At 35.5% G+C, this 15,670-nt stretch overlaps 2 protein-coding genes across 2 annotated transcripts; both read right to left on the reverse strand.

The window, feature by feature from the left end:
- Positions 1 to 1,104: 1,104 nt before the first annotated feature.
- On the reverse strand, positions 1,105 to 2,040 carry LOC308431108 (olfactory receptor 10G9; the record flags this gene model as incomplete). Its single annotated transcript, XM_080930472.1, has 1 exon — positions 1,105 to 2,040. The coding sequence occupies one exon, from the start codon at positions 2,038 to 2,040 to the stop codon at positions 1,105 to 1,107; it is 936 nt and encodes a 311-aa protein (XP_080786598.1).
- A 7,991-nt stretch (positions 2,041 to 10,031) lies between these two features.
- On the reverse strand, positions 10,032 to 10,964 carry LOC308431214 (olfactory receptor 10G4-like; the record flags this gene model as incomplete). Its single annotated transcript, XM_080930577.1, has 1 exon — positions 10,032 to 10,964. One exon carries the CDS (start codon positions 10,962 to 10,964, stop codon positions 10,032 to 10,034), a length of 933 nt encoding a protein of 310 aa, XP_080786703.1.
- Between the last annotated feature and the right edge of the window lie 4,706 nt (positions 10,965 to 15,670).

Genomic DNA, 15,670 nt, shown 5'->3' on the forward strand with positions numbered 1-15,670 from the left:
GACTAGCCACACAGCTTTTATGAGTTCATGAGAGCAACCATCTTGTGATCTCCAAAGCAGACTGATTTATCCCAATCTCCCCCAACCTCTTGCTCTATCCTAAGTGTGTGCAACCTAGTCTCAGAATTAACATCCTTAAAAGATTAACTCTCCCAGTCCATTTTAATTCTTTCTGTGTTATCACATTCCACTAAATGTATACTGAGCTATAAACATCACTGGAGATCATTTACATCACTGATGGTCTTGTACTGAGACATACTATGTCTAACCAATGAGAAAGTGTTTCTCCTGAGAATGGAAAAGTATCTGCTATGTTATAAGGAGGGTAGGTGACTAGAATTTTATTTTTGATGATATTCATTATGATTCAATATATTTGTGTATTTAAAATATTTTGATGTTTAGGTGCTGAATCATAACAAATATAGAAAAATTATAACTCTAAAGTACATGTTATAAAGGGTTAGAGATCAATATGATCATTGCTCCATAATACTGCATTATATGAGCATATAAGAGTATAATTTTAATAGATGACATTTTACCTACTAGAAATGCAGCATTTCTAGAAGTTAAACTTTTATTAAAAGATTACATACATATATTCATACACAAGTGCATTTGAAGGTAGAATTAGACACAGGAAACTATATATTATATATTATAAACTTTGTTTTCGATGTTTTCATATATCTATATATATGAAAGAGTAGAGAACATATTTGAAGAACTGAACCAGAGAATACTATGACTTCTGCTAATTGCAATGAGACCATGACTACATACTCTTAAGTAGTATCAATATAAAAATAAAGCCAAAAGGAACATTCTAGCAGGTCAGCTGAAAGAAAATTTCAACCTCACAAAACAACAGAGACAACACCACCATGTTTTGTTGATAGTATTTTTAATATAAAACCAAATTATTTGCATAGATAAAACATCAAACAATAAACATATTAGTCACATTTCAGAGTTCTAACTCAAATTATGAAAATTTTCAGAAAATATTACAACTGAATATTCCTGAGAAGCTGGATTGAATGATTAAATTAAGCATATTGCTGATGTTGCAAAGCTGAAGCATCTATTTACCAGTGGTTACTGGCTCTGAGAAAGTGTTACTTTGTCTTTGAGTTTGACAAGTGCTTTCTTCACCTCCTTGTTCCTCAGGGTGTACACAACAGGGTTGAGTAGGGGTGTCAGCACAGTGTAGAAAACAGCCACAACTCCATCCACAGCATCCCGGGAGCCTGGCCTCAGGTAGATAAAAACACAGGGTACAAAGAAACAGAGGACCACGATGCAGTGTGAGGCACATGTCTGAAAAGCTCTGTGTCGGCCCTCTGAAGTGCGGATCCTCAGGATGGAGCAGACGATGGACACATAGGACAGAGAAATTAGAAAAAAGCAGCCCGCAGCCACCACCCCAATGTTCACAAAGATGACCATCTCATTGGCTGAGGTGTCTGCACAGGCCAGCTTGAGGATGGGAGGTGCATCACAGAAATAATGCTGGATCTGGTTGGGTCCACAGTAGGGCAAACGGAAGGTCAGTGTGGTCTGAACAGCAGAGTGCAGGGAACCAGTGAGCCAAGTTCCTGCTGCCAGGAGGGCACAGGCTCTCCCGCTCATCATGCTGCTGTACCTGAGCGGGTAACTGATGGCCAGGTAGCGATCATAGGACATGACTGTGTAGAGGAAACACTCGGTGCTGCCCAGGAAGTGGAAGGAGTAGAGCTGTGCCACACAGCTGTGGAAGGAGATAGCCCCGCCCCCTGGAGACAACAAAGTCATCAGCATCTTGGGTACTGTGACTGTGGAGAACCACATGTCAATAAAGGAGAGGTTGGTGAGGAAGTAGTACATAGGTGTGTGGAGGCGGGAATCCACCCTGATCACCATTAGAATAAGGGTGTTACCCAGCACAGTGAGAATATATATTACTAAGAAGGTTACAAAGAGCATGGTGTCCAGGGATGGTGCATGGGGAATACCTGAGAGAAAGAACGTGGTCACTAGAGACACATTTGACATTTCTTCTACCCTTGATCATTCTCCCTATAGAAAAATAAGGATCACTCAGATATTAACAAATAATTACCCATGTTCCATATTACTAGACTTGATGTTATACCCTCTGTCTTTGACTATGATAGTGAAATTATTAGATACATCTCTCTTACACACAGACCTAGAAATCCAAGCAGTGGCATATACAAATTCATATCAGAAGAAAAAGTTAAAAGAAAACGTCTTTGTTTTAGTTTGATTTAGAAGCACCATGAATTCTCACAGCTACATAAAACATACAAACATGTTATTCTCATTTTGTGGCTCAGACCTGCTATGAAAACATCTTTTCTTTTTTATCTTTTTTAGAAAACAAGGTGAAAACGAGATTGAATAATCTCACCTGAGGGTCAGAATATATTCTGTGCTATTACAGCATTGATGAGACTTAATTTATACAATTTTAGATCTGAGCTTCTCATGTGTTTAATGGTTCTTAGCAGACTCCATTGCCCTAGGCCTCTAGTAGACACCCTAGAACCTATCCAATCCTAGGCAGCTGGCCACCTTACTGCAAGGCAAGTGCTTTTCTGTCACCTGGAGATTCATTTTCCAATTGCTAAGAGAAAATGTGGTGCCAGACAGTCAGTGAAGTAATAGCTGAGTACATATTTGTATAAACGTGATTATTCAGGGAGTGTGTAGTCATTTGTAGCAATATTGGAGTCTGTTTAGAGTTCTGCCTACCAGAGTCATTTTATACTTTGGATCTCCAAAGAAACTTTGAGAATCAAAAACTTATTGCATTAATGAAGTCCAAGCCATATTTTAATCGCCTGCTATTATGTACGTTATTGGACAATGCTAATACTATCTCTACGACTGAAAAGATGTAAGCTAAGATTCACATGCAATCAGTGAATGACAATGGAGTATACAGCACTGGTCTTGCTGAAGAACTGCAGAACTGCTTCTGAATCTTAGAAAGGTAATATGCCCAGTCTCTTTAAGTTCCCTGGAACCTCCCAGCTGCCAAGGGCTTTGTTCCTCTCATTTAGTGGTGCCCCATGACTGCCTGCTTCTCAAACAGTCTGTCTAGAGGCTCCAAATCACATAAAAATATCAGCTACAAAGTAGGGTTGCCTACAATATCTCCTCCGTCCAGAAAACAGAAAGCTTCATACATATTAAACCCTGACTCCTCTATATCTCTCTCTCTCTAAAATATATATAAATGTATATATATATATATATATATATATATTAAATAAATATGTTTATTTAATCATATATACATTATTAAAAACATCAAAATTCATATGTGCTTTCTTAACCACAAAATGCTAAGGAATAGTTTTTCACTATGCATATTTTTATACTAGGATTAGGATTACTTTCTGACACTGGCTTTGTTAGGGTTATATATTATCAATACCCCCTTTTCTCATAACCCTCAAACAAAGACACTGCTCTCATAAAAGGTTATGATTCAGGCAAGTTTGTGTTGTTTATTCAGCATCTATGACTTAAAATTGGAACCAATGGAAAGAGTTGCCCCATGTCACCCAATCATAGGAAAAGTGTGTATTACTGAGACCAAAATGGTTATTTTTACTTGTTACAAAATATGTCTACATTAGCAATTGTTTTTATTTTTATTTGGTTTAACCTTACTGTAGTAAAAGTCATAGAAGATTCCAAATAAAATATAACTTCTCTGTAAGGAAGATAGCTTCAGCTACAGCAAAAAAAATGGTCTTTTTACAAATATGAAAAAAATAGAAAAAAACTACATTATCTAAGTTACCAGTATGACCTCAATCAGGGAAATAGAGCCATGAAACATTTACTGCAGCAACAGGACCCAGTCACACAAAAAAATATAGAGTTGATGACAATGAAAGTATCCATGATGAAAAGTCCAAGGTAGCCTGAGACTCCAGCAGGAATCTCAACCAAGAAATTCAATGCTTAACTTACATGGCTACTATAGCAACATTAATATTACTTGAAATCATTCAGGCACTTGTCTATCATTATGTTTTTATCCTACATACCTCTCCATCTAGTCAGGGAGACTGGGCAGCTAAAGTAGGATGAGCTCGAATGATTTCCACATATCATCATTGAATGTTAATATATACACTAAAATAAGGAACTGAATGGAAAATAAGTTATGTCCACTGAAGAATATCTATGGGTATAATTCATTTTACTAGCAAAACATACCTGAGGTTTTCCAAAATTGCTGTGGACAGTCACTAGTCTGTAGCTGATCATATAAAGAGACACTCTGAGATGAGAAAAGGATGCCCTTTTCTAATTAAAATTCAAGTTAATTAGTTCAGAGACTAGAAACCACCATGACTAAATATGTAGAAGTCTAACTTAGATTCATGTCTCAAGGGATAGAATTGCTCTTGGGTTTTCAGGTTCCCTTGACAAGGACAAAAACAACAAGACAGGAAGGAAAGTCTTATCATAAACATGCATGTCTCTTCTAGGGTTGTCCTATATCTCAGATCTATCCAGTGCCCATTCTCCACTTAAAATTTCTAAAAGTCCATATGGGCATCGATTGACTACTTTCTGCAGCTATATGCCACTGTATCTTAAACCATCTTTTATCATCAATGCAAACATCCATATTCATAACATCTGTGTAGTATTTTTCAATTTAATTTGATATTCTCTGCATTTACATTTCAAATGTTATATCCTCGACCCCTCATCCCCTCCCTCTTTCCCCTCAACTTGCTTTCATGAAGGTGCTCCCTCTCCCAATCACCCTCTCCACTTCAGTGCCTTGGCTGTTGATGGTGTTGTTCTTCCCATGAGGGTGCAAACCCTTTAACTTTTCAGGCCTTTCTCTAGCTCTTTCATTGGGAGTCCCTGTGTTCAGTCTGATGTTTAGCTGCAATAATCCTCAGCTGTATCTATATGACTCTGGTAGAACCTCTGAGAAGACATCCATGTCGGGTTCCTGCCAGCAAACACTTCTTGATGTTAACAATAGTGCTTGGTTTTTGGTGGCTGTATATGGGGTGGTTCTCCAGGTGAGGCAGTCTCTGTAGATCTTTTCATCAATCTCTGCTCCTCTATTTGACCTTGTATTTCATTTCCTGTTTTGCTCTCCCTTATAAGAAGGACTGAGGCATCCACATTCTGGTTTTCCTTCTTTTTGAGCTTCATAAGTTCTGTGCATGGTTTCTTGGGCTTTCTGAGCTTTTTTAGGGAGGGGATGCTAATATCTGCTTATAAGTGAATACATATCATGTGTGTTCTTTTGTGACTAGGTTACCTCACTCAGGATAGCTTCAAGTTCCATCCAGTTGCCTAGAAATTTCATGAACTTATTGTTTTTAATAGATGAGTAGTACTTCAGTATGTATATATACCATAATTTCTGCATCCATTCCTTTTCTGAGGGACATCTGGGTTCTTTCCAGCTTCTGCCTATTATAAATAAGGCTGCTAATTATTGAGTATGTTTCCTTGTTATATTTTGGAGCATATTTGGGGTATATGCTGAGAAGTGGTATAACTGGGTCATCAGGTAGCACTCTGTTCAATTTTCTGAGGAACCTCCAGACTAACTTCAAGAATGGTGGTAACAGTTTACAATCCCACCAACAGTAAGGAAATGTTCCTCTTTCTCCACACCCTTGCCAGCATCTGCTGTCACCTGAGTTTTTGATCTTAGCCATTCTGATTGGTGTGAGGTAGAATCTTACAGTGGTTTTCATCTGCATTTCTCTGATGACTACGGATGTTTAGCATTTCTTTAGGTGCTTCTCAGCCATTGATATTGTTCATTTGAGAAATCTCTGTGTAGCTCTGTATTCCATCTTTAATAGGATTATTTGATTCTCTAGAGTTTAACTTCTTGATTTCTTTGTGTATATTAGATACTAGCCCTCTATCAGATATAAGATTGATAAAGATCTTTTCCCAATCTGTTGATTGCCATTTTGTTTTTTTGACAGTGTTTTTTTGCCTTGCAGATGCTTTTCAATTTCATGAGATCAATTCTTGATCGTAGAGCATAAACCATTGGTGTTTTGTTCAGGAAAATTTCTCCTGTTCCTATGTGTTCTAAGATCTTCTCCACTTTATTTAATATTAGTTTCAGTGTTTTTATGTGGAGATCTTTGATCCGCTTGAACTTGAACTTGGTACAAAGAGATAAGAATGGATCAGTTACCATTCTTCTGCATACTGACTGCCTGTTGAACCAGCACCATTTATTGAAGAGGCTGTCGTTTTTCCATTGAATATTTTTAGCTTCTTTTTCAAAGATAAAGGGACCATAGGTGTGTGTGTTCATTTCTTGGTCATCAATTCTATTCCATTGGTCTACCTGCCTGTCTCTGTACCAATACCAGACAGTTTTTATCACAATTGATCTGTAATACAGCTTGAAGGTCAGGGATGGTGATTCACCCAGAAGTTTTTATTGTTGAGAATGGTTGTTTTGCTATCCTGAGTTTTTTATTATTCCAAATGAATTTGCAAATTGCTCTTTATAACTCTGTGAAGAATTGAGTTAGAATTTTGATGGGGATTGCATTGAATTTGTAGGTTGCCTTAGATAAGCTGGCCATTTTTACATTTTGATCCTTCCAATCCATGAGTGTGAAAGATCTTTCCATCTTCTGAGGTCTTCAATTTCTTTCTTTAGAGATTTGAAGTTCTTGTCATACAGATCGTTCACTTGCTTGGTTAGGATTATAACAGGGTATTTTATATTCTTTGTGGTTATTGCGAAGGATGTTGACTCTCTAATTTCTTTCTCAACCTGTTTGTTCTTTGAGTAGAGGAAGGCTACTGATTTTCTTGAATTAATTTTATAGTCAGTCACTTTATTGAAGCTGTTTATCAGCTGTAAAAGTTCCCTGGTAAAATTTTTGGGGTGACTTAAGTATACTATCATGTCATCTGCAAATAGTGATGTTTTGACTTCTTCCTTTCCAATTTGTAACCCTTTGGCCTCTTTTGGTTTTCTTATTTCTCTGGTTAGTACTTCAAGTACTATATTGAATAGGTACGGAGAGAGTAGACAGCGTTGTATAGTCCTGATTTTAGTGGGATGCTTCAAGTTTTTCTCCATTTAGTTTGATGTTGACTACTGGTTTACTGTATATTGCTTTTACTGTGTTTAAGTATGTGCCCTGAATACCTGACTTTTCCATGACTTTTAACATGAAGTGGTGTTAAATTTTTTCAAATGCTTTTTTAGCATCTAGAGAGATAATCATGTGGGCTTTTTTAGTTTGTCTATATAGTGGATTACATTGATTTCCATATACTGCACCATCCTTGCATCCCTGGGATGAAGCCTACTTGATCTGTGTAGTTTTAATGGCTTCAGGAAATTTTATCAACAAGAAAGACTTTCAGGAAAGGGAAAGTGAACACAAAGTCTCGCTCCTAACGTAGAAAATATTTGCAGTTGATAGCTACTGTGAAAAAGAATATTAGTTGTCTCTAGTGAAATGTCATTGTATATATCAGCCCCATACTACATCAGGCCCCATACACAGAAACAGACTGTCAGAACAAGTTGGACTACATAGGTTTTTTGTGTATGTTTTGTTGTGTACATTCCCTTTCAATACATTCTTTTCTGTCTTGTTGAAGGGTTTGTTTGTTTGTTTGTTTGTCTTATGTACACATTTTGTTTTTTTAAGAGAGATAACTATAGCTAGAGAGATTTGGTGGAAGAAAAACAGTATGATCAAAATATATTACATGCTTAAATTTTTTAAATGTTTAAATTAAATAAAATCTAATGAAGTTTAATGTTGTAAGTTATTCTCCCTTTTAGACCTTTGTTGCACCAAGAATGAGTAATTTCTCTACATAATTTAAAATTGCACCTATAATTGTTTCACTAATTAGAAATTTTAATCATATATACATATATTTGTCTATTAGATTTGTTGCATTCTGACTAGTAAAAATGAATCCAAAATTTTCAATATATACCATAATAAATTTAGTCTAATACACAGTTTTTCTGGTTAGACTCTTTTGATTGTTTCAAAATAACACTATCTAAACAAATGTCTTATAGATTACCAATATAAGCAATCAAACTAAACTATATGTTTTATGTCTACATTATGAGATGTAGTCAACTGCATCCTAATTTACACAATGAACTTCACAACTAATTTCAAAATAATTGGCAGAAGATGCTCATCTTTCTCTGTTGCAAAGCAGGTTTTCATTTCCATGTGAAAATTTACCTGTACCTTTACTTTTCAAACTTCCATAGCTTTTGTTAGACTTAATACAAATACACCTCCGAATTGTTAATAATTTTGGATGAGTGGGGATTCTTTTTTCAGTTTATGAGACGCTGTGAGTTGTCTTATTTCTTTTTTCTGCAAGGTTAATATGACAATATGGAGTCACTTAAATGCACAGTTGAGGACCACTGGTTGACGTCAATAGAAAATATATGGGACAAAATAGGAATTTGTTGAAAGGGTGAGTAAAAGCTAAATCTTTATTACTTTACAGGTCTCCTAAGTTTAAAATTGTTTCAAAATGCAATATTCTATTAAAAATACATATTTCTGCATTAGAATCATTTCTTCATGGGTTTAATGTTAAAGACAAGATATAGTGTTTAAACTACTCTAAATTATTCCACTAAAGAAAATGTAAACAGAGAGAGAGAGAATAGATATACTTTTCTAGTGCCTTTATAGTAAAATTTTAATCAAGTATAAAGACTAAATAAAGTAAAAAAAAAGAGAAAATATATTGTAGTTTTATAGTGAATCCCCATAATACATGAGCACAATAAAATCCTCGATTTTCATGTATATAACTGCTTTTCTTCAAATATGTATGTTTACTATATGCATACTTGATACTTGTGGAGACCAGAATAGGGTGTCAGAGCTCTGGAAATTGACATTTTAGACTGTTGTAATCTACCATGTGTGCTGGAAACATACACAGGCTTTCTACAAAAACATCAAGTACTCTTAACCAACAACCACCTCTAATACAAACTACTTGGGGATTTATTACATTGATTCTTAATAAACATAATCAAAATAATAATTCCCTGATGCATTTTGTAAATATTTCTAGACCATTATTGAATCATTGCTTTAAAGTATACATTATATGTATAGACAAATATATTATTTCAGCCAATTGTTATGTAGCTAAATAGTTTCTAATATTTGTCTACATTAGCATTTCAAGAAACATAACTTTGTTAAAAGATATAATAATTATGCATACAAACCATATATTATATATCATAAGCTTTTTTAATACATTACCATTACATGAGAAATATATTACTGTAAATACAAACAGAACCATAATAAAAAAATGTACATTTGAAAAGCAAAAGCAACAGGATAACATGACCTCAAATAACTGTGCCAGCTTCTGAACAGTAGCACAATGATTGCATATTCATAACCTAATTAGCATGACAAGTAAACCTTTTAGAAAACAATGTATGAGCTCAGCCAAAAGAAAAACAATCCAGCCTTCACATTGGCTCTTGACCACATCACAATGCTGTTTTTCTTAATTTTATTATTGAATATTTTATGAATTTACAATACAAATGTTATCCCTTTATCACCTCCCAACCTTTTTCCCCCTTCCCCTTGTTTCCATGAAGATGCTCTACTCCCAGTTACCCACTCCCACCTCACCACCCTGGCATTCCCCTACTCTGGGAAAATGAGCCTTCACATGACCAAAGGATTCTCCTCCTATTGATGCCACACAATGCCATCCTCTGCTACATATGCAGCTGGAGCCAAAATCATTTTAAAATGAATAAAATTTTAGGAGGGAGATTAAAAGGAAGAATATGAGCATATTGGCCATATAGGATAGATATAATTGTAACTTTTAAGATGATTAAAAAACTACAAATTATTTAATCCTGAGAAGTTGGTTTTAAGCAATGATTTATAACTAAGATATATATTGATGTTTTTAAAAAACTAATTGCCTCCTTTACAGTGTTCTTATTTTTGAGAAAATATTACTTGGTCTTTGACTTTAACCAGTGCTTTCTTCACCTCTTTGTTCCTCAGGGTGTACACGACAGGGTTGAGTAGGGGTGTCAACACAGTGTAGAAAACTGTCACCACTCCATCCACAGCATCCCTGGAGCCTGGCCTCAGGTAGATAAAAACACAGGGTACAAAGAAACAGAGGACCACGATGCAGTGTGAGGCACATGTCTGGAAAGCTCTGTGTCGGCCCTCTGAAGTGCGGATCCTCAGGATGGAGCAGACGATGGACACATAGGACAGAGAAATTAGAAAAAAGCAGCCCGAAGCCACCACCCCAATGTTCACAAAAATAACCATCTCAATGGCTGAGGTGTCTGCACAGGCCAGCTTGAGGATGGGTGGTCCATCACAGAAATAATGCTGGATCCGGTTGGGTCCACAGTAGGGCAAATGAAAAATCAATGTGGTCTGGACAGCAGAGTGCAGGGAACCAGTGAGCCAAGTTCCTGCCGCCAGGAGGGCACAGACTCTCCCACTCATCATGCTACTGTACCTGAGCGGATACCTGATGGCCAGGTAGCGATCATAGGACATGACTGTGTAGAGGAAACACTCAGTGCTGCCCAGGAAGTGGAAGGAGTAAAACTGTGCCACACAGCTGTGGAAGGAGATAGCCCCGCCCCCTGGAGACAACAAAGTCATCAGCAATTTGGGCACTGTGACTGTGGAGAACCACATGTCAATAAAGGAGAGGTTGGTGAGGAAGTAGTACATAGGTGTGTGGAGGCGGGAATCCACCCTGATCACCATTAGAATAAGGGCGTTACCCAGCACAGTGAGAATATATATTACCAAGAAGGTTACAAAGAGCATGGTGTCCAGAGCTGGTGGGTGGGGCAGACCTGAGAGGAAGAATGTGGTCACTGTGCTCCCATTTAACATTTCTTCTCATATTTTTTTTATTTCAATTAGCATGTAACTGAGAATAGAGAACTTCTCTATGTGGCTACTGTATCGACTGTGATATATAATTCTAGTTTTTGCTCAATTTTGCATATTTACAGCTTCTTTGGTAAAGATGATGAAATTAGTATCTATTCTTTCTCAAGCAAGGACATTTAGAAGGAGTCACAGAAATATGCGCATGCACAACCAAACAAATGACAGAGAAGAGAATGGCATTTTGTTACCTTTCTGCTGGTGCATATATTAGCTTTCCATTACTGTTATAAGTACCTGAAACAGTTTTTTTAAAAAAAAAAAAAAAAGGTTATTATATTTGGTATGCTGGCCCCATGTCTTTTATGTTTCATCAAGGTACTATAGCATAGTTGTAACATAGCAAAAGTATTCATCTTATGACTCATACATAAAATAAAGAAGATGAGGGCAGAAATTCAAATGTCCTCTTCTAAGTGTGTTTCTTTGTGATGAATCGGCCTTTTAGAACCCATGCCTTAAGAGTTTTCATTACCTTGTCAAGTCTTTACCATCTGAGACTTTGGGTGGCCACCTACCTAACATGGTCACAGCCATTGCTATAAGTTTCAAAAAGTAGTGAATAAAATGTAAATGTAGTATCCATAACCTTTCTTAGGAGTCAGGTCAGTTGGGTATCTACTCAAGGTATCAATCAAATTTAATCAAGGAATCATCTGGTGAATTAATCTCATCTCCGACCCTGGAGCTGCTTCCATCCTTACTAAGAATGATCATGTAACATTATTTTTTTTTTGCACCTTCCGGATTGAAGTTCTATGTTCTTGGTGGTTAGTGGTAGATGCCTTTACTCTAGGATACTTTCAGGAAGACCTGTGTGCCATAAAGCTAAAGCCATCTGAATTCCTACAGTGTGGCATTAGACTTTGAAAACTAGAAAAACAACCACTTACTCATGTGTGACAAAGTATCAGACAATGCATTATAGTCACTGTAAAGTGGTACCTCTGTCAAATAGGAGACATTCAGCCACACTTGAGAAATATGATTGTGTAAAAACTGTAGGCTACTTGGCAGCTTTCTGGGAATTCTACTTTTCACTCTGTATTTTCTCTCCAAAGTTGATGTAAAAACTTACTGATGCAAGAATTTTGTTGCCTTAATGTGTATTTCTTACATCCACAGCAACCTTAAGTCATGCACTGTTCCCCCCCCTGTTATCTGCCATTAGTAATATCATCTTCTTGAGAAGTCGTGAGCAGTAAATAAGATAGACAGTAGAACTTATTACAACAGTTTTTCATGTCATCACAGCTTAACAACCGACAGTCTGTCACACGTTTTACCTTATAACAATTTTTCATGTCATCACAGCTTAATAACCGATGGTCTGTCACATGTTTTACCCTGCAGAAGTATTCCAGACTTGCCCTTTTTGAACTTACAGAAAAAATAAGTATACTGTTATTGTGTTAGTAGACAATTCTGTTTCAAAAGAAGCTTTCCAGAAAGCCTTCATCTTTGCTAATGCTACTGATGTCCACAGTCCCGCCCCCCTTACTCTCACAGGGCTTCTCAACTTCATGCCTCACTTAAATCCTGTTCTTCCTCCATTGGTAATCTTCTGTGAGGATCTCAGAACATCAACATCTTATATTTGGTGTCAAAAAGGATCTGCTAAGAAGCGAACAGTTCAAGTAATTCACCCTTCTAACCTAGATTTCTGAATACTTTGTAAATTCAAATTTATTAATACCATGTTGAACCCTAATTCACCTTTATTTTGGTCAAGGCTTCAACAACCTGTGATCTGCCACAGTTTGTTGGCAAAAAAAAAAAAAAAAAAAAAAAAAAAAAAAAAAAAAAAAAAAAAAACCAAAGTCAAGGCAATTGAGGGAAATTGATGTCAAGAAAAATTGAGATCTCATACAGTTGAAATGAGGTATAATTGTTTTTACTTAATAGAAATGTGGTTATGGGTGTTGATATCTCTTCATTGATATTAAAATATTAATAGTTAATTGTTGTATGGATGGAGATATTAAGAGATGCCCACAATTCAAGAGAAATTAGGATCTGCTACTAAGAGACTTAACATATAGTAAAATTTATTTTAACCTCAGGCAATAAGTTTTTGAGAGACACATTTTTAAACTATGAGATAGTAGAGATAGGATTGTTACAATTATCAACTTCATTTCACAACTCATTAAATGGAAGAAATAAAAACCTAAAACTTCTACCACATTATCAGAATGAAATCACAAAAAATACTTCATATTTAAGTTTGATGAAAAGATATTTTATCAGGTTATATCCATGGTTTGAACTCCCATCAGAGAGGACAACATTGCTTTAATACTTTAACAATATGGTCACTATTTGTAACCACCCTGTATGTAAATACAGACCTTACATACCTGTTTATATATCTCACAGATATGGCTAGGTGTAATTCATCTAATATGTAAACTAGCTGACTAAAATTAAATGATGCCTAAATAACAGCTTTATATAAAATTAAAGTTAGGGAAAATGAGAGCAGGAGAAAATTTTATTAGTTTTTATAAAATTATTAATTTAACTCACCTTACATGATATGATTTATTGCAGGAGAAAAATTATCTGAGCTTTTCATCCAAAAGTTTCAACTCCTACATACTGTAGGTAGGTACTATCATTCCCAGAACCAATGCACCAACTTAACAAAAACTGGTCCATTTCTTATCAACAGCCAACTATGTGAAGTGTGAAGACTCAAAATCAACATGGCTAAATGAAATTGTATTTAACTTGCTTGACGTAGTTCCCTGTCTCAGAGGAATAAATTGGGTTTCCATATTCCCTCAGTGAGTACATAAACAAGAAGTCACCAAGGAAAATTATTAATAAGTAGGCACTTCTCCCTATGCATTTCTTTCTTGAATTCTCCAAGGACAGCCCATATTTCCAGGAATGAATATTTACACCTAAGAAGGGAAAAGCTGGACTGTTATCTTTTTCTTTCTTCCCATGATGAAATATTGCTCACCCTTGAACACCGTTCAGAGTCTTGATGGTCATGCCATACCCTTCTGTACTCCAGCTCAGCATTATTGTCTCTTTACCATATTTATACACAGAAAAAGCACCAAAATTTTCCATATTTTCTTGTTATTACTTAGCACTTTGGGCTCACTACTTCTAAAAGAATGCCTACCGATAATGATTTCCAATTATATGTCATAATCACATGTTATTTATTCTGTATCTTTTTCATTACAAACCTAAAATATACTTATGCGAGCTTCTTTGTAAATCCACTTATCAGGGACTTGCTTTATTTCTTTCTTTGGGGTACTAGTGTTTTTCTTATTGGTTTATGTGAACATGTTTTTTACAGATAGAAAACACCAATATTGTCATCATCTAGGTATCATTTACTTTTCTGTATTTTTAAAAAATATTCTAAGAAAATTTATTCAAAGATTTAAGTATAATTTCACAATTGCTATGTTATTTTACAAAAATTTACTCATCCAAAATGTTTATCAGTTTTCTGTTGTGTAGTGGTGTTTGAAATGATTATTCTGATTTTTGTATTTGTTTTAGAATGCATATGGTTTTATTTCCTGCATAATCTGGGATTAACACTGGGTTTAGCTAATTAGCTGATGTGCTCATTTAGAACTTTGACTTTCCAATTAAATGCTTTCCTCTATGCAAATCTCTTAATGTGCTTCATCTGCTACATTATGATTAAACTGCAGAAGCCTTTTCCCAGTTAAGTAGCTATAGTATGCTGTATAGTTTTGTGTTTAGCCTTTTTGTCAATTTCCTTGCATATGTTTACACAGAGACTGGTGTGTTTAAAGCTACCATTTATGTATAACTTATTTTCTCATACATACTTTGAGAACCAGGGTCAAAACTCGTCACACTTAAAGTTCCAGATAACCCTAAATAATCATTTGAAGAAGGCTGTCTTTCTCTACCCCATTTAGCATCAATCACAATGATGATGGAGGTCCTCGAGAAGCACACGAATAACTCCGTTTTTAAATCTATACACACCAAGAAAACTCTGACTGTTTCCATGTTACATTTTGTTTTGTATGTACTTTATGCTCATTGTAACCAATAAGATTTCAATGCATTCTATCAAACCTTTAAAAAAAATCAGGTACTGACAAAAATATATTCATATAGTTTTATGCCAAAATGCTTTTAAAAATCTGTACATGTATCTCTTTTTTTAAATAAGGTTGTAAGAAAAAAAAAGAATTACAGGAGAACACACATAAACAAGTAGAAGCCCATTAAAAGGAAACAAAAAATTCACTTAAAGAGCTGCAGGAAAACACAACCAAACAGGTTAAGGAATTGAAAATGGAAATAGAAACAATAAAGAAATAAAAAAAGACAACCCTGGAGAGAGAAAACCTAGGGAAAAAATTAGGATTCATGCATGCAAGCATCACCAACAGAACACAAGAGATGAAAAAGAGAATGTCATGGGCAGAAGGTAACAAAAAAAAATTGACACATCAGTCATAGAAAATGCAAAAATCAAAATGCTCCTAACCCAAAACATCCAGGATATCCAGAACACAATGAGAAAACCAAACCTAAGGATAATAGGTGTAGAAGAGTATTAAGACTCCCAACTAAAAGGCCCAAAAAAAATATCTTTTTCGTAAAAAAATCATAGACAAAAAATTCCCTAGCCT

Source organism: Micromys minutus (assembly GCF_963924665.1).
Source record: "Micromys minutus genome assembly, chromosome: 16".
Classification (NCBI taxonomy): Eukaryota; Metazoa; Chordata; class Mammalia; order Rodentia; family Muridae; genus Micromys; species Micromys minutus.